This window comes from Diprion similis, chromosome 2 (genome assembly GCF_021155765.1).
Source record: "Diprion similis isolate iyDipSimi1 chromosome 2, iyDipSimi1.1, whole genome shotgun sequence".
NCBI classification, from domain to species: domain Eukaryota; kingdom Metazoa; phylum Arthropoda; class Insecta; order Hymenoptera; family Diprionidae; genus Diprion; species Diprion similis.
Genome location: NC_060106.1, coordinates 10559791 through 10583866, shown reverse-complemented (window position 1 = coordinate 10583866; position 24076 = coordinate 10559791). Strand labels below are relative to the sequence as shown.

The 24076-nt window shown below is 38.3% G+C and overlaps 5 protein-coding genes across 20 annotated transcripts in view; 3 read left to right on the top strand and 2 right to left on the bottom strand.

Moving 5' to 3' along the window:
- The window catches only part of LOC124416425 (obscurin), a 43717-nt gene extending 32008 nt beyond the window's left edge, over positions 1-11709 (top strand). For 7 of the 11 annotated variants that reach the window (XM_046897486.1, XM_046897482.1, XM_046897478.1 and 4 more), the window contains 16 exons: positions 98-1138; positions 1975-2377; positions 2572-2755; positions 2930-3230; positions 3354-3932; positions 4034-4458; positions 4557-5320; positions 5446-5747; positions 5839-6758; positions 6891-7330; positions 7488-7626; positions 7689-8158; positions 8505-8738; positions 8833-8977; positions 9123-10774; positions 10869-11709. In XM_046897486.1, coding sequence (XP_046753442.1) covers positions 98-1138; positions 1975-2377; positions 2572-2755; positions 2930-3230; positions 3354-3932; positions 4034-4458; positions 4557-5320; positions 5446-5747; positions 5839-6758; positions 6891-7330; positions 7488-7626; positions 7689-8158; positions 8505-8738; positions 8833-8977; positions 9123-10774; positions 10869-11106 — 8237 coding nt within the window. In that variant the 3' untranslated portion in view covers positions 11107-11709. The remainder of the gene's footprint in view (positions 1-97; positions 1139-1974; positions 2378-2571; positions 2756-2929; positions 3231-3353; positions 3933-4033; positions 4459-4556; positions 5321-5445; positions 5748-5838; positions 6759-6890; positions 7331-7487; positions 7627-7688; positions 8159-8504; positions 8739-8832; positions 8978-9122; positions 10775-10868) is intronic. The other 4 variants (XM_046897485.1, XM_046897484.1, XM_046897483.1 and 1 more) reach the window with 2 other exon arrangements.
- Positions 11710-11835: 126 nt separating this feature from the next.
- LOC124416458 (NEDD8-conjugating enzyme UBE2F-like) lies at positions 11836-13653 on the bottom strand. 2 transcript variants are annotated; one of them, XM_046897569.1, is made up of 5 exons: positions 13482-13601; positions 13223-13366; positions 12709-12870; positions 12392-12553; positions 11836-12280 (listed from the first exon to the last, which is right to left on the bottom strand). In XM_046897569.1, exons 2-5 carry the CDS (start codon positions 13328-13330, stop codon positions 12164-12166), a joined length of 549 nt encoding a protein of 182 aa, XP_046753525.1. In that variant the 5' UTR covers positions 13331-13366; positions 13482-13601; the 3' UTR covers positions 11836-12163. The 2 variants fall into 2 exon arrangements, with proteins under 2 accessions (XP_046753525.1, XP_046753523.1); XM_046897567.1 differs by lacking the exon at positions 13223-13366 and having other exon boundaries at positions 13513-13653.
- LOC124416461 (vacuolar protein-sorting-associated protein 25) lies at positions 13649-14914 on the top strand. Its single transcript, XM_046897574.1, has 4 exons — positions 13649-13779; positions 14178-14323; positions 14452-14670; positions 14753-14914. Exons 1-4 carry the CDS (start codon positions 13730-13732, stop codon positions 14863-14865), a joined length of 528 nt encoding a protein of 175 aa, XP_046753530.1. The 5' UTR covers positions 13649-13729; the 3' UTR covers positions 14866-14914.
- A 241-nt stretch (positions 14915-15155) lies between these two features.
- Positions 15156-20149, top strand: LOC124416455 (guanylate kinase-like). Of its 5 annotated transcripts, XM_046897562.1 has the most exons (6): positions 15156-15344; positions 16393-16455; positions 16829-17096; positions 17208-17431; positions 17802-17912; positions 19703-20149. In XM_046897562.1, the coding sequence occupies exons 2-6, from the start codon at positions 16419-16421 to the stop codon at positions 19831-19833; spliced, it is 771 nt and encodes a 256-aa protein (XP_046753518.1). In that variant the 5' UTR covers positions 15156-15344; positions 16393-16418; the 3' UTR covers positions 19834-20149. The 5 variants fall into 5 exon arrangements, with proteins under 5 accessions (XP_046753518.1, XP_046753520.1, XP_046753517.1 ...); XM_046897564.1 differs by lacking the exon at positions 16393-16455; XM_046897561.1 differs by lacking the exons at positions 15156-15344; positions 16393-16455 and adding an exon at positions 15463-15760.
- An 825-nt stretch (positions 20150-20974) lies between these two features.
- On the bottom strand, positions 20975-23162 carry LOC124416448. Its single transcript, XM_046897545.1, has 3 exons — positions 23051-23162; positions 22504-22543; positions 20975-22402 (listed from the first exon to the last, which is right to left on the bottom strand). The coding sequence occupies exons 1-3, from the start codon at positions 23097-23099 to the stop codon at positions 21475-21477; spliced, it is 1017 nt and encodes a 338-aa protein (XP_046753501.1). The 5' UTR covers positions 23100-23162; the 3' UTR covers positions 20975-21474.
- Between the last annotated feature and the right edge of the window lie 914 nt (positions 23163-24076).

Here is a 24076-nt window from a genome sequence, read left to right as displayed (position 1 = left end):
TTGCGTAGGAATTTTTTTAGAGTTCCGGATATGTTTTTGCGTTAATATTAGATAACGGTGGTAGTTGATCGCGAAGTGACAGGCAGACCCTTCACAGGTTCTGATGAGATGCATTCTATTAGCAAGATGACGACCACAAAAGTCGAATGCCAGGAAATAGGCTCTGAGGGACCCGAGGTAGAAGAGATTGCCTCGTACAGCTATGTCATCCATGAAGATAGTAGCCAAAAACCTTTCAACGGAGTATTGATCGAAGAATTTTCCGAAGGTGAAGATATTAGGAAAAAAATTATTGTAAATCGAGGGGTTTCGATAGTGTCTGTGTCGGACGACGAGTCGACCTTGAAAGCAATCTCACGAGACGTTAGTGCTGATGACATCCATAACGCAGACTTATGGGAGGCACAAAAATTAATAAATGGATCATACGAAGAATTTTCGAGTCCTAAGACTGCCGAGGAATTCAACTTGAATGATTATAAGCCGCAAATGGGAATGAAGTTGAACGAGACTATTATAGAAGAGTGCTCTGTTGAGGAATCATTGTCGGAAAGACCAACCAAAACCGATTTGCAACAGCCCGAAACGCCAACTGTCGAGAATAGTAAACTCCGTCGACAGAGTTCGAAGTTAGAAAAATTGGATACAAATAAGGGAGAAAAAGTTGAAACAGATTTACCGCAACCGGAAACTCCAGTTACCGAAGAGAGTAAATTCAGCAGACAAAGCTCGAAGATAGAAAAACTGAACACAAATGAACGCGAAAAGGTTGATACTGATTTGCCGAAACCAGAAACTCCGGTTGTTGAACAGAGCAAACTCCGTCGCCAGAGCTCAAAATTGGAAAAACTAGACTCAGGTGAACAAGAAAAAGTGGAGACTGATTTACCAAAACCAGAAACTCCAATTGTTGAACAGAGCAAACTCTCCCGGCAGAGTTCAAAGGTGGAAACACTAAATGTTGGCGAGCCTGAAAAAGTCGAAAACAAAGAGTTCTCCCGAGAGAATTCGCAAAAAGGTGTTAAGGATGACGACGAAGGTACAGACGAGGAAATAGAGGCACTTCTGCAACGTGTTAAACAGCAGCGCAGCGTTCTTGGAGATATCCTGAATAAAGTGGGAGAGAGTGAAAATTCAGGTAAGATTCGTACGTGCAAAATACGGACCTCTAAAGAGGTTGGTAAATTAAAAAATCTTCTATCTTCCTGCTCTTCGTTCGTCGTGTGCCCAAATTTTGTAACATTCTACACCTACTTTACCTATGTATGTCATCTCATGTCTCTAAAAATTGTTTTCATGTATTGGTGATGTTAATCGAACTTGTGAATTTCTGTATGATGAAAGAATTACTTTTCCATCTTCACTGGTATTTTGGTTTATGGAATGGCATTCAGTGCAAGCACTTGTCTTTGAATTAGTATCAATTTTATGTTACGTGTAATTTTTGTACCGAACGTAATTATGATAATGTTGAATGTAATCTGTAACTTCTTGTCTTTCCGTTGTGTTTTTCGAATACTTCATGGGCACTGAAGAATGCGTTTGAAGATATACTTCGATATTTCATTGATTGTTCGTCAAGTACGTGTAATTTGAAACCCTAACGCTTTTTGCACGCTATTACAAGGCGCATGGCTTGCATGACACACCAAGTTAGTCTTAGTGTCTGGAAAACCGCTTGCCGTAGAAGAAACTAAGATTTCAGGTACGTAAAATTACGATTAATTTAAAATGCCTTATAAAGGCAAAGCGGATGTATTGTAATGGCAAAACTGCAGTAAAATATAAATTTGAATGAAATGCGACTATTTACCACGAAACATTGATTGGAAACGAGTGAATGATAATTAAAGTTGAATATCAAATATTATTATACATTCCAAACTCTCGTTAAGGTGTACGTAATATTTGCAGGGATTGTTTAGATACATGAAAATTTATTTCACTGACATTATGATTGAATCGTTTCACCAGCTTCTCCGGAGATCGTGAATTCAGATCTTGAGGACCGCAAAATCTTCGAAACACAAAGTACAACCTTCGAGATCAAAGCAACTGGTGTACCAAAGCCTGAGGCTAAATGGTTTAAGGATGGCAAGCCAATTAAAATTAGTGATCGTCTCAAATACACAAGCAGTGGAGACTTTTTCAAACTCGTGTTGACAAATGCACAGCTTGAAGATGCTGGAATTTACCAGTGTAAATTGAGCAATAAATTTGGAGAAAAGAGTCTGGAGGGAAAGTTGACAGTCGCTTCTACTACCGAGTATCGAAAGCCCAGATTCGTCGAACCATTGAAGGATGCTGTTGCACCGGCTAACGAATCGGTCCAACTGCAAGCAGTTCTGTTGGCTGATCCCATCCCTGATGTCGTCTGGTGAGTGAGTTATCAAAGCCTGAGAAATTGTATAAAAGGAAAAATATTTTTTTTACGCTGAAGTCTTCCATTTCGAAGGCGTCAAACTTGAACAAGCATCCAGCTTTGCTGTATATTCTCCTGATTGTCGAGAAAAATTAAAACTTATAAGAATTCTCTGTACTTGGGGTTTCATTCAATAAAGATTTTTAAAGGTCGCAAGGCGCAAAGGCAATATCACCAACTGATCGAAATGTTACTCTAAAACTGGAGACTAAGGAGGTCGAAGATGGGTTAAATGAGTGCACATTTACACTCGCCATTCCTCGTAGTAGCGCTGAAAATACTGGCGATTACACTCTGAAGGCTAAGAACAAATGGGGTGAAGATGAATCCAGTGTAAGTATTGACCTTGGCAAATGCACAGTGCACTTATAATACGATGAGTATATCTATAATTTTGCGAAATTGGTCTAGCTTGTTGAATCATGGATAGTTTATGAGTTACAGTACTGCGAGGACAGTGTTTATTAGACCCAAAAAAATGTCATTTATTTCAAAAATGTCTTCCAGGCTCGTTTGGATATTCTGATTCGGCCTGAAATACAAGAATTCAGGGATTTGAATGCTGCACCTGATGAACTTACCCAGTGGGAAGTCGTAGTTGAGGCAAATCCAAAACCAATAATAATGTGGGAAAAAGATGGCAAGGCTCTCAAAACGAATGATCGCATACAATCAGTGGAAGATGCAGAGAAGAATAAATATAAACTCGTAATTAAAAATCTCAAACTGGACGATGTAGGCACATATAAAGTCATCGCGAAAAATTCACAAGGTGAAGCTGCTGCTCAAGCCCAGCTGAAGACTCATGGTAAGTTAATTTCGACAGCTTCTACCGTGCAATGAATAATAATTACAAATGTCGTAATTATAATTCAACCAACTGCAAAACATCAGGGCATATAATTTCAATGCCATTTATTGAAAATTTTAGCTGATGCACCACAGTTCATCAATAAACTGATGGACAAGTCATTCAAAGATCAGGACGACGTTCAGCTCAAAGTTCGAGTAAGCGGACTTCCCAAGCCTCAGATCAAGTGGCTTAAGGACAAAACACAGATCACAAATGACGAACGCTATAGCATTACGACTGATGTAGAAGGACAAGTAGTGAGCAGTCTTTCAATCAGAAAGTTTTCAGCTGACGACGTGGCAAAGATAACTTGCATAGCATCCAATATCGCTGGAACAGTTGATACCTCTGCTCAACTTTCATTGGCAAAATCTGCGCCAACATTTAGTCGTACTTTACCTAGATCAGCCGAAGTTGACGAAGGTGAACCACTGGAGCTGAAAGCTAAGTTAGACGGCAGTCCAATCCCTTCAGTGAAGTGGTTCAAAAACGGAGAAGAAGTTAAACCTGATGGTCATATAAAAATAGAGGCTCTACCTGATGGCACTGTTAAGCTCACAATCGATAATGTCAAGCCAACTGATTGCGGAGCCTATAAATTGATTGCCACCAATCCAAACGGAGACGCTGCTGCCTTGTGTGCCGTAGCTGTGAAGCGTAAGTGTATATTATATTGGATGGATAAAAAGTATGAAATTATAGATCTTGTGCCGGATTTTTTAGTATAAAAATTGATGGTGTCAATTTAATTTTTACAGCCGAATCAAAGAAACCAAGCTTTGTTAAAGGTCTAGAGGATGCCAAGGCTATAGTAGGCCAGCCTTTGAAATTAGAAGCTCAAGTGGTAGCATTCCCTAATCCTCAAATACAATGGTGCAAAGATGGTGTGCCAATTAGACAAACTAAAGAAGTTAACTTTTCTAATGATCCGAATGGATTGATCGGGTTGTCAATTGACAAAGTGCGACCAGAAGACGCTGGTACATACAGTTTGGTGGTAATAAATAAGCTGGGAGATATCACAGGCGTTGCAAAGGTAGAAGTTGAAGAAAAGGAACGGAAACCGGCCTTCTTGACCACCCTGCAGCCACTTACAGTCGTTGAAGGTTTCCCTGCTAAACTGGAAGTCAAAACTATTGGAAAGCCACCCGCAAAGCTCAAGTGGCTCCATAATGGCGTAGAGGTTCGTAGTCGCGAACAAATCGATTCTTTTAATTCGCATTCTCTATGTTTGTCGCTTTCAATTCATGAATATCATACTCGTTATAATTATGGCCTTAGGTAATACCAGACGGTCAACATATCAAAATAGTAGATTTGCCAGATGGAACACACGCTCTTGTTATCGACAAAGCGAGACCTGAAGATTCTGGAGAGTACCAGGCGGTTGCCACTAATAATCAAGGCTCAGCGTCTAGCAAAGCAAATGTAGACGTTGCCGGAAAAGGTCAAAGTGGACGTCCAGAAGAGAGACCTGGTTTCTTGAGCCCGATGCGTGATGTTTCCGTTGAAGAAGGACAACCTTTGGCACTCAGTGTACCATTTGTTGGCAATCCAATTCCCGATGTCAGTTGGACCAAAGATGGAGAACCCATTGAACCAAGCGATAAGGTGATGATGACTTGCGACGGAAAAAAAGTTGGCCTCCAAATCAACCCATCATCTCTCAAGGATGCCGGAGTTTACGGGTGCCGTTTAGTGAGTCCTCTAGGAGAGGATGCCACCAGCGCAACAGCCACTGTTCGAAAGGTCTTCCAAGAACCAACGTTCACTCAAAAGTTTACGGACTTACAACAATTGCCAACATACGACGCTAAGTTTCCTGCACGAGTGGATGGCATACCTCGGCCAGAAGTATCATGGTACTATAACGATAAGCCAATTCTGACTGAAACTGACAAGTACAAGATAAAACGGGACGGAGACGCGTGTTGCCTCTACGTAAGAAACTGTACACCAGCCGATGCTGGACGATACAAGTGCAAAGCTGTAAACAGACAAGGGGAAGCCGAATGCACCGCAAATTTGGAAGTTGTAGAAAAGATGTAAGTATTTGTACTAGAAATAATGCTAAATGTATAATTTAAGATTTGGGCAGACGAGTAGGTTTACCTATTAAAATTTAAAATAGTTCAGTGCCAGGTATTTACAATTTTTTTCAAACTTTCAGTGAGAAAAAACAAAAAGTTGAACCTCCATCGTTCCTCAAGAAGATCGGAGATTGTGAAGTGTACAAAGCAATGACGGCTAAATTTACAGCCTGCATTACAGGATATCCTGAACCAGAATTCGAATGGTTCCATAATGACACTAAAATGTGGCCGTCTGATAGAATCCGCATGGACAAAGAAGGCAGTGGTCTTCTTCGACTAACTATTGCTGGTGTTTACGAAGGCGATGTAGGGAAATACAGTTTGAGGATATTCAACCCTCATGGAGAAGATATTTGTCACGCTGAGATGACCTACGACTGTAAGAATAGAATTAAATTTATTATCGTTAAACTAGCGTTTACACTGCTTTCTGTAGAATTTAGCTTAATATCGGATATAAATTTGCACAGCCCTTGAACCCCGTACGAAGAAACCTTTGGCAGACCAGTATACGGACTTTGACAAGTACCAAAAATCGGGTGCACCACTACCGTTAGCAGACAGACCGATCATCAGTCGCATGATGGATAGACACTTGACGCTTTCGTGGAAACCATCGATCCCAATCGGACCCAGAACACCTGTGACCTACTCTGTTGAAATGTGTGAATTGCCGGATGGCGACTGGTTCACTGCACGTTCTGGCGTCAGAAGTTGTTGTTGTGACATTCGTAATCTGGAACCGTTCCGTGATTACAAATTCAGGATTCGAGTGGAGAACAAATACGGCATCAGCGACCCATCGCCGTTTGCTCAAACTTATAGATCTAAATTAGAGCCTGACCCACCTAAGTTCTTCCCATATTTATCTCCGGGTATTGACTTCCGTCCTGAAACCAGTCCCTACTTCCCTAAGGACTTTGATATTGAAAAACCACCCCACGATGGTTACGCTCAGGCACCGAAATTCTTGAGACAAGAATGGGACACTCAGTACGGTGTTAAAAACCATAATTGCAATCTATTTTGGTTCGTGTATGGATACCCAAAGCCAAACATGCAATATTATTTCAACGACGAGCTAATTGAACCTGGAGGACGCTATGACTACAGCTATACCCGAAACGGGCAAGCTACGTTATTCATAAACAAAATGTTAGACAGGGATGTAGGCACTTATGAAGCTGTAGCCACTAATGAACATGGAATGGCAAGACAGCGAGTTCGCCTAGAAATTGCTGAATACCCTACATTTATCCAGCGTCCTGATGAGACCATTATCATGTTGAGAAAATCAGGAAGGATAGAAGCCCGCGTTATTGGTGTTCCATATCCAGAACTTAAGTGGTACAAAGACTGGAAACCTCTTGCCCCATCCTCTAGAATCAAGGTTAGTGTCTTGAAAATGGTTTACGTCTATCTCCATGATATACATCTTAATGGATGTTTTGCAGCGCCGAAATTCTCAAATAATTGATAACCGTATAAGAAGTCGGCTCATGGCATATTATTCATCCCGCAGATCCAATTCGTCGAACCTGATACTTCCATTCTGATCATCAACGATGCCATTAATAAAGACGAGGGTTTATATTCGCTTAGTGCCCGTAACGTCGCAGGTGCAGTTTCAAGTTCAGCTATGGTCCACATAGAAGAAAACGAACAAGAGTATGGATATAAAACGTACACCAGGAGCCGAGAAATCAAACCACGCACTAAGCCACTTGGAGATTTCTATGACTTGGGCGATGAGTTGGGACGTGGAACTCAGGGTGTAACATATCATGCGGTGGAAAGATTAACTGGACGTAACTACGCAGCAAAAGTTATGCACGGCCGCGACGAGCTGAGACCATTTATGTACAACGAAATGGATATTATGAATAATCTCAATCACCGCAAGCTCATTCGCTTGCACGATGGTTATGAAACGGACCGGACTTTGACACTAATTACAGAATTGTATCCTTTTCACGCGTTATACTAATTTCATTGTGAGTCAACTTGTTATACATGGAGTCCGTAGGTTTAATTGTAGTTGTCCCAATGCTCTCAATATTCCACACTTTATACATTCGACACGGATATAAAAAAAATTTGACCTTAACACATTGCTTAGAGCTGCTGGAGGAGAATTGGTGGACAATTTGGTCCGTCAACCGTATTATACAGAGGGTGATATCGCTGGGTACATTAGGCAGATATTATGGGGCCTGGACTACATGCATAGCAATAATTATGCCCACCTTGGCCTGACTGTGAGTAAAAACTAACTAATAAACCATTTTTATTCCATCACACAGAAAATTTATTTTCACAGCTCGGAGACCTTCTGATTTCTCATCCAGGGGGAGATGATCTAAAGATTGGAGACTTTGGACTGTCCAGAAGAATCACTTATGGAAAACTAATGACACTGGCATATGGAATGCCAGAATACGTTGCACCAGAGGTGGCCAATAACGAAGGTGTCAGCTATGGTGCTGACATGTGGTCACTCGGTATCATTACGTACATCCTCTTATCTGGAATTTCTCCATTCCGGGGTGTCAATGATAGGGAAACTTTGACAAAAATAAAAGAGGGCCGATGGGAATTTGACGATAGGTGGTCACACATATCTGAGGATGGAAGAGATTTCATTAGAAAGCTTCTGGTCTATCAATCTGATGGAAGAATGGATGTTTCAACAGCACTGCGTCATCCTTGGCTCAATTATGCAGATAAAATGCCATTGGACCCGTACAAAATACCATCCGAAAATTTGAGGAATTACTACAATCTCTACAGGCAAGTAGATATATACATTATAACGCAACATAAACTTATCTAGATCAATGGCAAAGGATAAAAGTAAACCATGTCAGTCACAGAATCAAAATAGATGGCATTGAGAGTACCAATTAATTAACCCGCTTCGAACCCCACTCAAGCAGTACTCGACAAAACGCTGACCAAGTTGTAACTTGAGCCGTTACAACCTTTGTATACTGCTTATTTTGTTATGATAAGCGTTTCCACCATACTAATAGGAATAACATTAATAGTACTCATCTGCACATACTTCAAGTAAGGGAAACCAACGCGATACTCAATTGTAGTGAAGTAATCTTTGTGAAAAATGTGTTATATACAGGGATTGGTACAGCAACGCATCGTGTCGCACGTGGTATCGTAGAAGGAGATTGAGTGGAGCATTCGAACACCCATCCAAGATGGTTTATCCTCCTGGACAAAGTTACACCCCGTCACCCAGTCCTGACAGAAACCTTACCCCGAGAAACAAGCCACCTCCACGATCATGGGAAAATCAAGTTCCGTCAAGAGAAGCAATCGATACAGAGATTGGAGTTATCAAAAACGAAAGCCAGTATGTTTAAAACTATGAGAAGTAATACTTTCATAAAAAGGAAGTCGAATCCTGTATAATTCTGGACTATTCATTAATCAAAATATTTCTGCAGCTATCAATACGGGCCTGATACATATTTACTGCAGCTGCGAGACACTGATTTCCCTGTGCGTTTGCGTGAGTATATGAAGGTCGCGTCCAACCGAGCGTCAGGATACTCGCGTACTCTTCTTGACGACAACAGTTATGATTGGAGGGTGAGGACCAATTATATGAATTTATTTTGATTTATAAAATTTGACGATGAATTTCAGTCAATGAATATTGCAACTATTCTGTCAATTAAACTTGTAACTAATTGTAAGCTTTTATTACTATCTAAAGTGAGAGAGTTACTTTCAGACACCAGTCATCCGGGAGCGACGTCGCTTCACCGACGTTATGGATGAAGAAATTGACGATGAACGTAAAGCTAGAATCAACAAATATGGATCAGCAGATACATATACCCTAAGACGTTTGCGTCATGAGCTGGGAACCCGTCTGGATAGCTACGCTGAAGCGGAGGCTTTACTGGAGACAAAGAAAGATGGACACATGCCATTCTTGCGTGAAAAGCCACAAATTTTACCAATCGAAGCTGAGAAACCAGCAAGACTGGTATGCCTCGCTGTTGGTAATCCTAAGCCATCGGTTCAATGGTTCAAAAATGATTTAGTTATTCAAGAGGGAAACAGAGTTAAAGTTGAAGAAGACAACGAAGGCAGATCAATCTTGACGTTCAACCCTGCCAAAGACTTCGATGTAGGAATATACAAAGTCGTAGCCAGAAATAAGGTAGGGCAAACAGTTGCCCGAACAAGAGTACTCCTCGCGACAGCTCCATCGTCCCCTGATTCTCCGCAAACACCAGAAATTTCTGACACTGAAGTTTTACTAAGATGGAAACAGCCCAAGGATGATGGAAACTCCCCTATACTTTGCTACAACGTGCAGTACAAACCAGAAGACGCAATGGATTGGATAGACCTCGCTAGCAACATTGATCATGAATTTTACATTGTTCGAGACCTGAAACCAAAGACGAAGTATTATTTCAGACTCGCTGCTAGAAATCGTATCGGTTGGAGTGACAAGGGAATTCCAACAGGTTTGATAGAAACAAAGGAGGAAGGTACCCCCAAAATTCAAGTTACCCGTGCCATGAAGCACCTGCAGCAACTAACTGATGCCGGGCAAGAAATAATTATTGAAGACAATAAAGTGGGTATCGATTATAGCATCGAAGACAAACCGTTGGAATGGTCAAACGAGGGTCAACTTAGCGAGAAGTATAGCTTTATATCGGAACTATCCCGTGGACAGTTCTCCGTTGTTGTAAAGGGAGTCGAAAAATCTTCAGACAGAGTGATTGTGGCTAAGATTTTAGAAATTCGGCCCGAAACCGAAGCTCAAGTTGCAAACGAATACGAAACATTGCGATCTTTGAGACACGAAAGAATAGCAGCCTTAGAAGCAGCTTACAAAGCACCAGGAGCTTCGGTTGCTGTTTTAATTCAAGAAAAACTTCAGGGCGCTGACGTCTTGACCTACTTATCTAGCCGCCATGAGTACACGGAAAATTGCGTTGCCACAATCGTGACACAAATTTTGGATGCATTGCAATACCTCCATTGGAGAACTTTGTGCCACCTAGATATTCAACCCGACAATATCGTGATGGCCTCAGTCCGTTCTGTACAAGTAAAACTAGTAGATTTTGGATCTGCTCATAAAGTTACTAAATTAGGAAACTCAGTTCCTCAAGTAGGACACCCAGAATACAGAGCACCAGAATTGTTGAATGAAGAACCAGCCTACCCGCAAACGGATATATGGATGGTCGGTGTTCTTACTTATGTTCTTTTATCAGGAGTCTCTCCATTCCGAGGAAAAGATGCGGAAGAGACGAGACAAAATATCAGTTACGTTAGGTACCGATTTGAACACCTCTACAAAGAATTGAGCCAAGAAGCAACCAGATTCCTCATGCTTGTATTCAAACGAACTCCTAGGTCAGTTACTCAAATGCGTGATAAATATTATGTGAAACTGGATGTTATTTCAAAGAGATACAATCGCTAAATTGATTTGTTTTATTATTTCCAGCAAACGACCAACTGCGGAAGAATGCCATGAGCACAGATGGTTACTGCCAACGGAGTTTATGATCAAGAAACGAGAGAGGGCGGTATTCCTTGGTAACCGACTGAAGCAATACAATGAAGAATATCACCAGGAAAAACTTAAATTAGCTTCGAAAAGTGACAACTTAGCATCAGCATTCGGCTCCACACGACAACTTATCAGATCGAACAGCATACAAGAAGAATTGCTTACCAACTAAAATTTAGATTAAGCCGCGATTTTCCAATCATGTATTGATTCATTTTATTGTTTATAATTTATTCAAGTCTAGTCAATCTCATAAAATCAAGGTTTGGGAGCCGATGTAAAGAGATCAATCAAAACGTTGTGATTTTCCTTGTTTTTTTGTTATTATTTATTTGTTATAACTTGTAATTATAATTGATGTATAATCTTTCGTTTTATCCATCAGTTCAAGCAATGCGAAAATTATGATTTTTGACTGGAACACTCCAGTTAATGTATAAGGAGTATTACTTACTAATAATAAGGAAAAAAATAAAATAAAAATTGATAAAACTTACTCTTAGCATATATAAATCAAGTCAAATTAATTTCAACTGTACAAACGCGACGTCTAGGATAACAAGATAAAATGAATCTTTAAGCTCTAATAAAAAATATAGAATATGCAGGGTAAAAAATTATCATTGTAATAACTAAAATATATCCGGTCACTAATTTATTAAATCACAAAAATTGCGGAGTCAATCGACATTGTTCAATGAGCTCGAAAGTGATTTTAAATTACAAACAATGATGTAAAAAGTCTCAAGGCTGGGAATTAAATGATTTATCGCGACATTATTGATTAATATTTAGAAGTATTCTGCCTGATAGGAATATTACTCCCTCATGCAAGCAATTTCAGAAGTTAACCGTGGGATAAAGCTGTTATAAGGTACAAAGTAAAATACAATATATTTCGTATCATTAAATATTTATTTACAATTGTTATCTTCTCACGTTACATTGCTTATCATTTTATCTCAAGATCAAATTTGTTGTAGATTTGTGAGGCCTTGCATTTCTTGTTTTGTCAGTATCTGAGGCCATACAATCGAAATGTTGCAATGATTTAAAAAACAAAACATCCCATGTGTGTTTAACATTTTTTTAATAGTATAAATGAGAAAACAAAAGTCCTTCAAAAAATAAATACATCCAACATCACTAAAAATGTGACACAGTACAATAACCAATATGATGTATCAAAGACAGATTTCATTGTGAATTAGCGCTTGAGAAAATGGAAATCATCTCTTAGCATATTGTGTGACATATTCTTTTACTTTGTGCCTGAAAGACTCTTTATCAACTAAGAATAACTCTGCAGCTTCTCGGTTCAAAGGGTCATCAAAGTTTAACAAATCCTGAAACGAACAACCTGTGTTGTGAAAAAACTTCTAGCCTATGACCTTACAATTCTAAGAGACACAACTTACTACGATACAATAGTATAAAACTAAAATCGAATAACTTACCGTGAAAAGAGAATTCACTCCCCACACAACGTCTTTCAGTTTACGAGTGGGTGCCCAACCTAATCCATCAATACTACTTTGTCTCAGAAGTGATAAGCACACATCACCATCTTCACTAATATTTGGATGCCATAGTTTTGTTTGGCACTTGACTTGTGGTGGCTGAAACAATGATTGTAACATAGTCTATAAAAGCTTGTAAACAAATTGTGCATAAGAGCTTGGAAAATATTGAAACTCACTGATATTCTCAGAGCAGCCATTATATTAGAACTATCTTATCATTCTTTAAAAGTAATTAAAAAACTATAACTCACAGCCATGTTATAGTCTTCTGTTACATAGATGCCAAAATGAAAGCGACCCCCAACCCAATAACCCTCATCAGGAACAACTACAAGGGTGAACTCATGCAATCGGTTCGGATCGTCAAATACAATTTGGCACGTACTGGGTAATGTTTGTTCCATTTCCTGAACCTGCAAACATATGCGAACAATTTATTAACACAATGATACAAAACGTATTTCAGAGGCAGTGAGTTTATATTCAAAATGACATTAAATTGGACTTGAAATGTTTGAAAGGGGAACAAAGACATTGAATAGGTGCTAATTATAATATCTGTCTTTGTTTCAGGTCAACTGTCATTATGCAAAGTAGTGATACAATAAACGAGCCTGATCTCATTGCAGGAATTTATAAAAAAATTTTATTCCATGAAAATATAAAATAGCTCACTAATAAGAAGAATAGGTTGGTAATTTCAAAGATGTTATTAAGCTTAGAATAAATAAAAATAACAGCTGAGATGTAGACTCAGTTACATACCTCTCTGACTAGCAGCTTATCTCGTATCGAAACACGTTTGTTGGTATCCCTAGATTTTGAATTCGAAACATCGCTGTCTTTTTTCAGTTTTCCTCTGAGGGTGATCATGTTACATTAACTAGCCCTTCTGCATGAAAGGGGTGCCTAAATAAGTTGAGAATTAGTCAAATTTAAGGTTAGGGCTGTGACGCTTCTAACCGCCAGAACTTCTTAAATACAGTTTGAAATTTCTGGGATTATCTTAGAAAGATAGACTCACTTTTAGTAAATAATGTCGAAATGCAAATTACTTTAAAGAATATTGAAAATCTGAGAGTTTGAACCTGGATGACAACTGCCTGAGCAGCAAACCCGCGTATCACCACACATTGAAGTATTTCTATCCCAGATGTCGCCACTCGGGAAAAAGGCACTTGCTCCCCGCCTGTCATAACTGTCAGAATAAAAGTATCTTCATCGACTGGGCTTAGTTTATTCTCGCAACAAATCACCCCATATAGGCAAATAATGGGAGAAATCGAGTGGCCCTGGCAATACAGTTTCCCTCCATTCTTCACGTTAGTATTATCGCATATTCCGACAGTTCAACGGTTTTGACGAATGAACAATTGTCGGCTGCGCCTTGTCCGATATAATTTCGAATGACGGCTGCTCGAGCAGCTGTACTCCCATACATACATACATACGTACTACGTACAATACGAGGCAAATGATATTTTTTTCCATGCACAGACGGTGCCATAAATAATTGGGAATTATTTCCAACCATCCATTTATTTTTATTTACCTTATATTTTATCTTGGAACATTATGTAATTTGTTCATCCTGCTAAAAGAGTTGTATTCCATTCACCGTTATTGAATTCTTAGCATGTTACGTATCGATTATCGCTCATTCTTAATAGCGTCGATACTATTGGAACTGAGGTTCATAAATTTTATACATTTGTTTCAGACTCCAACCTCATGCCGAAACAAAGGAGAAGCAATTGAATGCGTGGAAAAGTTTAATCTTGGAATATTATCGAACGACAAAACAAGCCGTCGTAGACATCAGAGAGATCGATTCCAGTCCTCTGTTCAACAACACTTCGATTAACAGTATCCTTGCAACAAATTCGATGGAATTGCATTATACGAAATAGGTAACACAGTGAGAATACAGCTGTTCCGTTATTTTATTCTACTGAACTCTAGAAGACAATGTTTTCCTTAATCGACCGTCAAAGGAAAGCTGCCATCCGAAGTAGTTCTGCTCATTCTAGAAGAACTACACAAATCGGGAAACGCAGTACCCTTAGATAAACCTAAACAGAGATGGCTGGTTTACTGGCACACGCTCGAAGAATGGGGTGAAATAATTTATAATTGGGTCCAAGAAAACGGTTTTGCTGGATCCGTCTGCACATTGTTTGAGCTAACCCAAGGGGAGAACACAACAGACCAAGGCAAGTGCGAATGAATATATTCTCATCATAAATTTGACAGATTTTGTACAGTCTATACATCTCTGCATTTCTTATTTTTCAGAATTTTATGGGCTGGATACAGAGGTCCTGATAAGGAGCCTCAGGACCCTTGAGGCGTCGAAAAAGGCCGAGTTAATTATGTTCGACGATAATCAAGGAGTGAAATTTTTCTAATTGTAATAACGTCGATGTTAACCTGTGAAATATATTATTTTTGAAAGTCCCGCCAGACGCGTCCTTCGCGAGTATATTTAAGGATTTGAAGTTAGGTTAGATTGCCCTACTCCTCGTGCTCACGCGTAAAAGTATACCATATCCACATTGACCTTCATGATCGGGGTTATTCGAGACTGAGTCTAGTTATTTCCACTTTATTTATGAAATAAATACTAGTACAAGTACCGAAATCGACTATAAGATCAAACGGAATTTTCGTTATAAAAGTCAGAAACCTTTATTTTACCATAAATAATCACTTAAGTAGTGACAATTTCCTCGCATGCGCATTGTGTGTTGTCAAAACGTGCTCGCAAAATTCTGCGCCGGACGGCTCGGAATTGCGCGTGAATTTCGCCACGTTTTCAAGAAGTCTATCGACGTATGTAAATAAAGAGAAGTGCGAAGGTATCCGGTAATCCAAAGCGGCTTCAAAGGTGAGAAAATCAATGCTTGAAACATCACGTTGTGTGTAAATCTCGGAAGGGAAGGCTGGCTGGATTAAGGCTCGATAAAATTACGCCACCACCTCAACATGCGCTACAAAAGGCAGGCATCGACAATATTTATGCCGGCCGCGGTAGGCTTTCGCATGTCGCACGGTTCGACGCATAGGCGACACATTTCGCACGATGAAATCAATATTTCCAAGACCTTGGTCACACTGCTGGAATCAGCTGACCGAGTATGACCCTCTGGTCTTTATCTCTTGCATAAATCTTAGCATCCGCGTTTTTTCCTCCGCTGCTTGATTCGAACGCTGAAAAAAGTTGACGAATGTATACACATGATTAAAACTTCTCTATGAAATTCATCGTTTCGATTGGCCCAGCTGTTAACCAGTTCATCAAAGGTCCTGTTCTATTGCAAATCACGTATAACACAGCTTTTCTTTATTTTTCTCTTATCATAATGCGCACACATTATCATTTTACTCATTCGTTCTATAGATATACTGCCCTAGTATCAATTATTATAACTGCCTTAACGATATGACGACATCTGTTTTTCTGATAATTATTTTTATTGCACACACGGATGTATTACGTTGTTGAATTAAATTCAAACAACACAGTAACACCAGTAGCCTCGTGGATGATAATAATTGTAGAAGAGTTGAAAGTAAATTCGTATAATTATTTTTTAAATTCACCTTATAGTTCACAAGCACAGAAATGAAAAAAATTCAGTAAGTGTATTTTTAGTTTTAGCGATGCTTGAGATTAGAGCACAGTTAAATTACTGAAATTTAAATAAGTAAGATAAAACTGCTCTCTTAATGAGAGAACATTCGATTTACTGTTTAGCTTGAGAATATTCTATATTGGAGATACAGGATTATTATATTTTGCTGTTTATAATTGGCTGTCCAATGGCGACAAAGATCCAACAGAAATATTCATGATATGCTCAATGTCAACATGTTGAAATAGTCATGACGTTTTAAATTTAACCTATTTTGCGTCGTCTCTGAATTTTTGTTAGAATATTGATGTCTTCACTTGGAGAATATGGTGGTGCTACATGGAGTTCGATTGGTAAAATTAGGTATTATGAAATTTTTTTCAACGTTTTTTGTACCTTTCTTATTTTCTATTTGACCCCATAATTAAATTAATTGCGCAGTTAATTGGCTTGAGAATTATCTATGCAATATATAATAATATAAATCGAGAAGTCATTTGAAACATCAGGTCAAATGTTAGCAGAGTGCTTTACCAATCGATCTTGAAAACGGTTGGAAGAAATGCTTAATATTAGGCATTAGTATATTCCTCTTTTATCTTTTGATAGTGACAAAATCTTTATGTTTTGTACTTTATACATGTGACAAATTCTACGAAATTTATTATACAAAAGACTTACAATTTTATGTTGTAATTAGCTTAATTCACACTTATTTAGATTCGTTATTTTATAGGGTTTTGCACAATGGTTCAAAAAGGACTGCGGCCTTTAACTATCTGCGGACCTTCGGGTTCAGGGAAAAGTACATTGCTGAAACGTCTTTTGGAGGAATATCCTGACATATTTGGATTCTCCGTCTCACATACAACAAGAAGTCCTCGACCAGGCGAAGAGCCTGGTAAGCACTATTACTTCACCACTAAGGAACAAATGCAGCGAGATATTGATGACGGTAAATTTATTGAAAGCGCCATATTCAGCAACAACATATATGGAACTAGGTGAGATGTTTTGAACACTTCATAATGCGAGCATGCCGCATCTTTTTTCATGTTTTTGGTAGCTGATACCGAAGTCCCGTATTATACTGTAGAATAACTGTTTGTTTCCAGTAAACGTGCTGTCGAGGATGTTAGACGTGCTGGAAAAGTATGCGTACTGGATATCGACACCCAGGGAGTGAAACAAATACGACAAACTTCGCTTGATCCACTCCTTGTCTTTGTCAAACCTCCATCAATTGAAGAATTGGAACGCAGATTGAGACAGCGCAACACAGAAACGGAAGAATCATTGCAGCGAAGGTTAATCACAGCCAAATCTGAAATGGAATTTGGTAATTATTGTTCATTTTTTATTCAAGAAATCGTATACGACAACTTACAAAACGTTCAAGTATTTGAGACTTGTTACACAAATTATTCTCAAAGAATTTCACTAATACATCGTCATAATTGAAACTCTTCCAAAAAGCAGAGACTTCTATAATATCTTCCGTGATCGAGTATTTCAATAAAACACCCATAAGACCTAGTAAAAAAAAAAGTTGAAAAGATCATTTTCCATTGAAAAATAAGTTGATTAGTCTAGGTAGATTTCTACAATGCATTAATTTATTTTATTGAAATTGTTTCAAATCGCTCCGAGAACCCAATATCAGTAGAATAATATTTAACATAAATCAAATAAAATTCGAACTTCCTCAGGTGCCCAGCCAGGCTACTTCCATATAATTATTGAAAACGACAATGTCGAAAAGGCCTACGAGCAGCTGCGTGAATTCGTAATTGGCGAAATTAACAGCCAACGTCAAGCAGGTAAGAACCCAATATCACTTGACGAAAATATTCCATTTTAATATTATATATTATTTATTGATGAGTGATTAGTGTGAAAGTTTCTTTGAAAAATGATGACTATTTCGTATTTTTGTATGTTGAGTAATATAACTAATTTAAGAATTTTTCCCAAGAATTTCCCAGCTCCTATCTATTTTACTTACTCTCGTGTGATGTATAACGTATAACAATGGCGTACCAATTTTTAATTATTCATTAACTGAACGTTCAAAGTTCAGTACGAGTAATGCATTGGAAAGAAATTTTCGCTCTACTAAACCGCGTATATACATACGCTTTAATTGTATTAGAAACATCCTATCTTAAACACAATGGTTGATAAGCTAACGAGCACAATTTTTTAAACCCCACAGAGGCCTAAGATGAAACATCCACAGGACAGGTGATATTTCGCCAGGCTTTCTTTGTGACAAAATTAATTTATCAACATTTTTTAGCTACAATAATATGTGACAAAAATTAATTCGAGAGAGCACGAAATTTTGTGCCCGTTGTTGTACAGGTAACAATAGTTCAAACCGTTTTTTTACGCCTAACATAGGTATATTATTTACAAACATCACTTTTGATCCTCAAGGGCATTATTTAACACGTTCATTATTTGGAAATATTTTGTAAGCAATTATTTATAACGACTATCAGGAATACTTTTATTTACTATGCTTAAGCTGTGTATTAATTCGAGAAATTAATTACGAGGGCGAAAACCGCTGGCAATCCCAAGCTAAGTACAAATTTATGAACTTGAGTAAAAGTGATAATTGTCGTCGCCTCATGATGTTAATAGTGTAGATGAAAATATTTACTATCCATTGTATTGTCACCTTACGAAACATCACAAATCGTTTTTGGGACTTTTAATGTGCAACTTCAAAGATTAACATTACCCGACGAAGCGAAGATTTCGCGTAAACTATCACCACTTATAGAATTGACAATGTAAGAAAATGATAAGTACATATACCAAACGCTACTTGGATGTGATTTTATTGAATATTGCTCGTGAATTAATAGGCCTCGTCTACAGGCAAATCTTGACGACAGTCTTCATTGTTATACCTGTATTTATTGTTACAATACTTTACACAGAAGCAGTTATTTTTACATGTTATACGACTAAAAAGAGAATATATATCTTTTTTCATACAGTTGTGATTGAAGATCATGAGGTGTACATACAGAAAATTTATTTACTTACGGATATACATATTTTTGCATATTTGCAAATCTAAAATTTCCGGCAACCTGACGATTCTGAAATGATTAGTATCATTTCTGGAACATCATACAAATAATTCGTGTAGCAATACATGAAGTGACAGATCATCAAAGAAAAATTATCATGTACAGAAGTCCCTGTCTGAGCCTGTGGGAGTGCTAAGCTAATATAATGTAACCATAGGTAATTAATTCATGCGTCTGTGTCTGCAATAATAACTAGATGTGCGTTAGCAAATAATCATGGTATTTCAAATGTAAAAAAGTTTTGTCCCATGGAGTAGACATGGAATGTATGTACTAGTTTATAAAATTAACTTTGCGTGAGCAAAATGGGGCAGAGATATTCAATTACACATTACAAAGTTTGATTGAATTGCTTTGAAAGTGAAATCTCGTCAGTATTTCATTCTTTAGGGATCGATAATCTTCGCAATAAGATTGAAAATAAAACAAAGTTTATATATTCTAATAAGTTAAAGTGAAATAGCAGGTAAATAATTGTATAAGTGACATGGATCATGATGTAGGTGCTCTAGCGACGTATTTGCTGTCCATGAAGGCTTCGGACGATGAGGACTGCTCCACCAGAGAAACTGAGGAATCTAAATTTGTTCCGAGTATTATGTTTGTGAAAAGTAACTCTAAAGGAAATTTATGAATATCTGTATGTGTATATTTATCAACACGTATTTCATTCACGGTGTAATAATTATAGGAATAATAATAGCGAGTAGTGCTTTTACATGTGATACTTGGTCAAGTATTCCCTTTTGATTCTTTCAATTCTAATGATTGCAAAATCGCATATCTCTACCCGCAGCTATGTTATATAAATTCGAAAGTATGATTGACACATCCGATGACAGCGTGACTATACTTCTGTTGTGATGTGTAAACCGGTTACTCTAGAAAATCGACTCGCTCTCCTTGATATTCTCACACCGTATTTATATTGGGAAAATCCAGTTATTTGACAAATTTTTGTGATTAACCCACTGCAATAACGAGAAGAATGACAGTGTGATTGGTGTTTACAGACTACGAGAAACTTGTCATGAATAAATTTTCCAGTATTCGAAACCTTAAGCATCGATCGGTATGCCTAATAATAAATAAATAAGTAGCTAAAACATAGTGAAAGATGAGTGATCGCACGGGTCACGGTTTCTATTTTCTCTATAGATTGAAAATTCCACTAACAATGTAAGCGTGGGACGTTTATTAATATTGCCATGTCGCAAAAGTAAATGCATTTTATACACAAGAATATAATTCTTCTGTTGAAGATGTACTATTTCATCCGATAAAATTAAAGATAAAACTAGACTTAGCAAACTGAGACTATTCACCAAAAGAAGTTGTGTTCCAATAGAGTAGGTAACTTGTAAAGTCATTGTGATTTAATTCTTCTAACTCGCATATTTGAAAATGTGAAAGAGGAATCTCATAAGCAATTGCTGTCAAATCATTAAAAACTCACTCTTTCCATTACATCTTGTGTGGGGTTTCATACACGTGTTATTTAGCAATCCAATTGAACTCGCGAAACTGCTCAATACTTACTTAAATTACTACCAACAGATACCAGTGACAAATTATTAGATTCACTATTCGTATATTTCATACGAATTACAAAGGGAATAAAAATTTAAATGTAATGACAATAACTCTGTTTGATCGATTTGATTCAAGATATATTATTAAATACTATAAATATGTGACTTGGCACTTTTATTTTCCTAAAAATTATGAATGCATCCGTCAACCATTAATACCTTGACAGTCAAACGAAAAAAATGTTACAATTAGAAATGTCATCAAAATTTTTCGAAACAACTATCAGTCATTCTACACGATACACATGTTCTATGTATTCTACGTGTCTAGGAAAGTGATTTTGAGGAATATTTCAATGTGTGGATAACTCTTTATTAATTCATGTGTTTAAATATCTAGTAATAGAAAGTCGTTATTGTTAGTATATAAATAGAATAAAAATTAATAGTTGTTATATAATGTCATAGAAATATCATCCTATTATACAATATTAATAAAAGTTGATCTGTTCAGAAGGACCTACGCATTCAATGTTCGTACTTCACAATCCTTCAGACGTGCCACTTTCCCCGACCGGAGAGAAGGCAGATGAGTTCCTTGGAACTTGAAGGAAATCTAACTGGTTAAATGGGTATAAATATTTTAACACAGCTACGGTACACCGTCTGATTTTATTCGCACTTTTTATCAGTATTTGTTAATAGATTGCTTACTTCCCCGCATGCTTGACAGATATTATTGCCTACTGGTGCACGTAATTTCGTTTGGACCGTTCTCCATGGTGGTGCCGTATTTTGTGATGCGGTACTTGACTCACTTCTATGGAATCAATCTTGGCTTCTTGTTGCTTCAACTCTTTTTCATCCGCCTGTCTTATTTCATCTTGAATCAAATTATCGCCATAATTTCTTGGCCAATCATTCTCCTCGAATTCCGGTGTAATGTCAAGAACTGGTTTTAAAACATTTGGGTTTTTCGGTGTAGAAAACACATAGTTGATTACCTGCGGTCGCGGCTCAAAAATATTTTCCATCGGCAGTGGTTGAATCTGTTTTCGAACATTTAGCTCAGAATCAACGCTCTGAGCATTGAATACCTCGTTTTGATTCGGATTCCTGAAGGACTCCGTAAAGTCCAGTACTTTCTTCACCGGTCGCTCCCCAAAAATGAATTGATCGTCAATCGGCACTATGCGTTGAACCTCGTCTTCAATATCCATTTCGTTTTCTTCGACAATCGGAGACTCTTCCCGATCTTGGTTGATATAATAAGGACTTTGCTGAGATTCGCTGAATGAATAATCCTTGACGATCGAAGATCCCAAATTCTCTCTTACCGGAAATCCGTTCACCGAATGCCCGCCAAGGAAATACTCTTCTACCCGTTGCTCGTCGTTGTTCCTCTGTACAGTTTGAGGTCTAGTTCTGGTAAAGGCAGAGAAATGTCCAGAATTTGGCTGGTAATATTCATCACGATTTGATGGCACCTCAGAGTGATACGGAAGTTCGTACGGGTCAGATGGTATCTGATAAGATATTTCGGGCACAATTGGGCGATCGAAATATCTCTTTTCTTGATACGTATTCGCCGGTTGACTTTCGGCCTCCTGTTCCTCGGGATAATAAGCTTCATATAGTACCGGCCCTCGTTCCAAATCGTATCCCGCGTACCTGTTAAAAACAATTCACGATTATGTACCTCAATTCTGTGTATTGAATTCATACGCATTCTTCATCGTTAGGTTTTTTTGAAACGCGTCAACTTCGCTTACCTTGCTGCAGGTCTAGCACTCCATGGTATTCCTAGTGTACCTGAAAATAAGTTTCAGATTTTTAAGCACGGTGCCAAACATGCTATTCCGCAATTACTTGATCGCAGAATTCTGTGAGCTGATAAATATCGCTGATATGTTTAACCGATCGAGTTCAAAATAAACTTCAAACTGATTCTGTCAGATGCAAACACTTGATCCAGTGATGGCAAAAAATATCTAGTGATTAAACGATATAAATATAGATGACGAAAAAATCATACGCTTTGAATAGAAGCTTCACATAAAATTTGCAACTCTTACAATTAGTCAGTATCATATTGTATATAGTGTAAAAGCAGCTCGTATTCATTCTTGAATAATATAAACCAATTAGCTACATTAAATGTAAAGAAAGTGAAACAAAAAGTAATGCGATTCGTACGATATTCCACATGTGGACGTTTACAACTGACCATGTTTTATTAGCTCCAGTCGGTTGGGTAAGCAAGGCATTCTATGCTGCCTTAATGTAACAAAAAGCGTAGAACATAATGGTGTTACGTACCTTGCACAATCAACAAAATGCCGAAATGTAGAAGAGTTAAAACTGCCATGGCTGCGCCGACCGGATCCGACGTGCGACACACGACTTAGAAATAACGACTGACGAGATACCACTAAGAGAAGTCGTGCAGCGCGTATTTTCAGACATTCCTAAAATAAACCTCCATTTCCTCCGCCACTAGCTTGGAAGCCTAATATTCTGAATCACAGCACGAAGATTTCGTGGTAGCGAATGACGATGCGTGATCCAAGTGGCCCCGGGTCTGAGACTTGCAAAACATTTGGAATACTTTGCACCAGCTGTACGAAGGCTTCGAAACAACAACCTTTTACTTATTCACATTTTTATTACCGAGCAACTTTCACAAATTGTATCTGTATTGTAACACGAGCCCTTGAGTGATCATCGCATAGCTTAATTAGCTGAAGAATAATCCATCACGCTTGTTTGATCCTCGGGCCACATTATAACGTAGACCTCAGCTTCTCAGTCTTCCAAAAGCTGACCGTATCACCGGACACCAAGAAACAGGATTCCGAAACGTTCTCAGAGAACGCGGAAGTGGAGAATCGTATAAATCTTTACCAAACTTCAAAGCAATGAGCTTTGCACGGTAACCGCCACCAGAGATATCGGCAGCACTCTGGCCTAGGCTTGTGGAAACAACCCAGTCGGCAGCAAGGGCGTTGAGGAACGTAGTACTTGGGTCGTGGTTCCGGTTTTACAGGAATGGCGACCGTGCAACCCCTACAAGAATCGCAGAGTTACACATGGATGAAATACGGAAAGTCAACGTAGATGCGAAGTAGCTCAGGGTGGGTTAAATTTGTTACGTTGATATCAAGATAGACCTCGTATAAACCGTCAAGCAAAATTTACAGAAGCATAAACCTGACCTGTGCCGGGCGGACTCTGCACTGCACCTTCGGAAATACAATCACTCCAGCCACGACGACGATGCCTTCCGTTCACTCAGAGTTGAACAGACCATTTCAAGGGCCGCGTTGCTACCCTGGTCAGACATCG

Bases quoted from the DNA above. Each gene is read 5' to 3' on its own strand.
- LOC124416458 (XM_046897567.1), bottom strand. From the start codon at position 13,653: ATGACAGGCGGGGAGCAAGTGCCTTTTTCCCGAGTGGCGACATCTGGG. The intron at 12,871-13,512 runs GTAATTTGCATT...ATATGTTTGCAG, and splicing joins GATTTTCAATATTCTTTAAA to GTTCAGGAAATGGAACAAAC. The intron at 12,554-12,708 runs GTGAGTTATAGT...TCATTGTTTCAG, and splicing joins CAGAAGACTATAACATGGCT to CCACCACAAGTCAAGTGCCA.
- LOC124416461 (XM_046897574.1), top strand. From the start codon at position 13,730: ATGGGAGAAATCGAGTGGCCCTGGCAATACAGTTTCCCTCCATTCTTC. The intron at 13,780-14,177 runs GTTAGTATTATC...CATTTGTTTCAG, and splicing joins AGTTTCCCTCCATTCTTCAC to ACTCCAACCTCATGCCGAAA. The intron at 14,324-14,451 runs GTATCCTTGCAA...CGACCGTCAAAG, and splicing joins CAACAACACTTCGATTAACA to GAAAGCTGCCATCCGAAGTA.
- LOC124416455 (XM_046897561.1), top strand. From the start codon at position 15,712: ATGAAATTCATCGTTTCGATTGGCCCAGCTGTTAACCAGTTCATCAAA. The intron at 17,097-17,207 runs GTGAGATGTTTT...GTTTGTTTCCAG, and splicing joins AACAACATATATGGAACTAG to TAAACGTGCTGTCGAGGATG. The intron at 17,913-19,702 runs GTAAGAACCCAA...ATCATGATGTAG, and splicing joins TAACAGCCAACGTCAAGCAG to GTGCTCTAGCGACGTATTTG.
- LOC124416448 (XM_046897545.1), bottom strand. From the start codon at position 23,099: ATGGCAGTTTTAACTCTTCTACATTTCGGCATTTTGTTGATTGTGCAA. The intron at 22,544-23,050 runs GTACGTAACACC...ACTTATTTTCAG, and splicing joins CATTTTGTTGATTGTGCAAG to GTACACTAGGAATACCATGG. The intron at 22,403-22,503 runs GTAAGCGAAGTT...TGTTTTTAACAG, and splicing joins AGTGCTAGACCTGCAGCAAG to GTACGCGGGATACGATTTGG.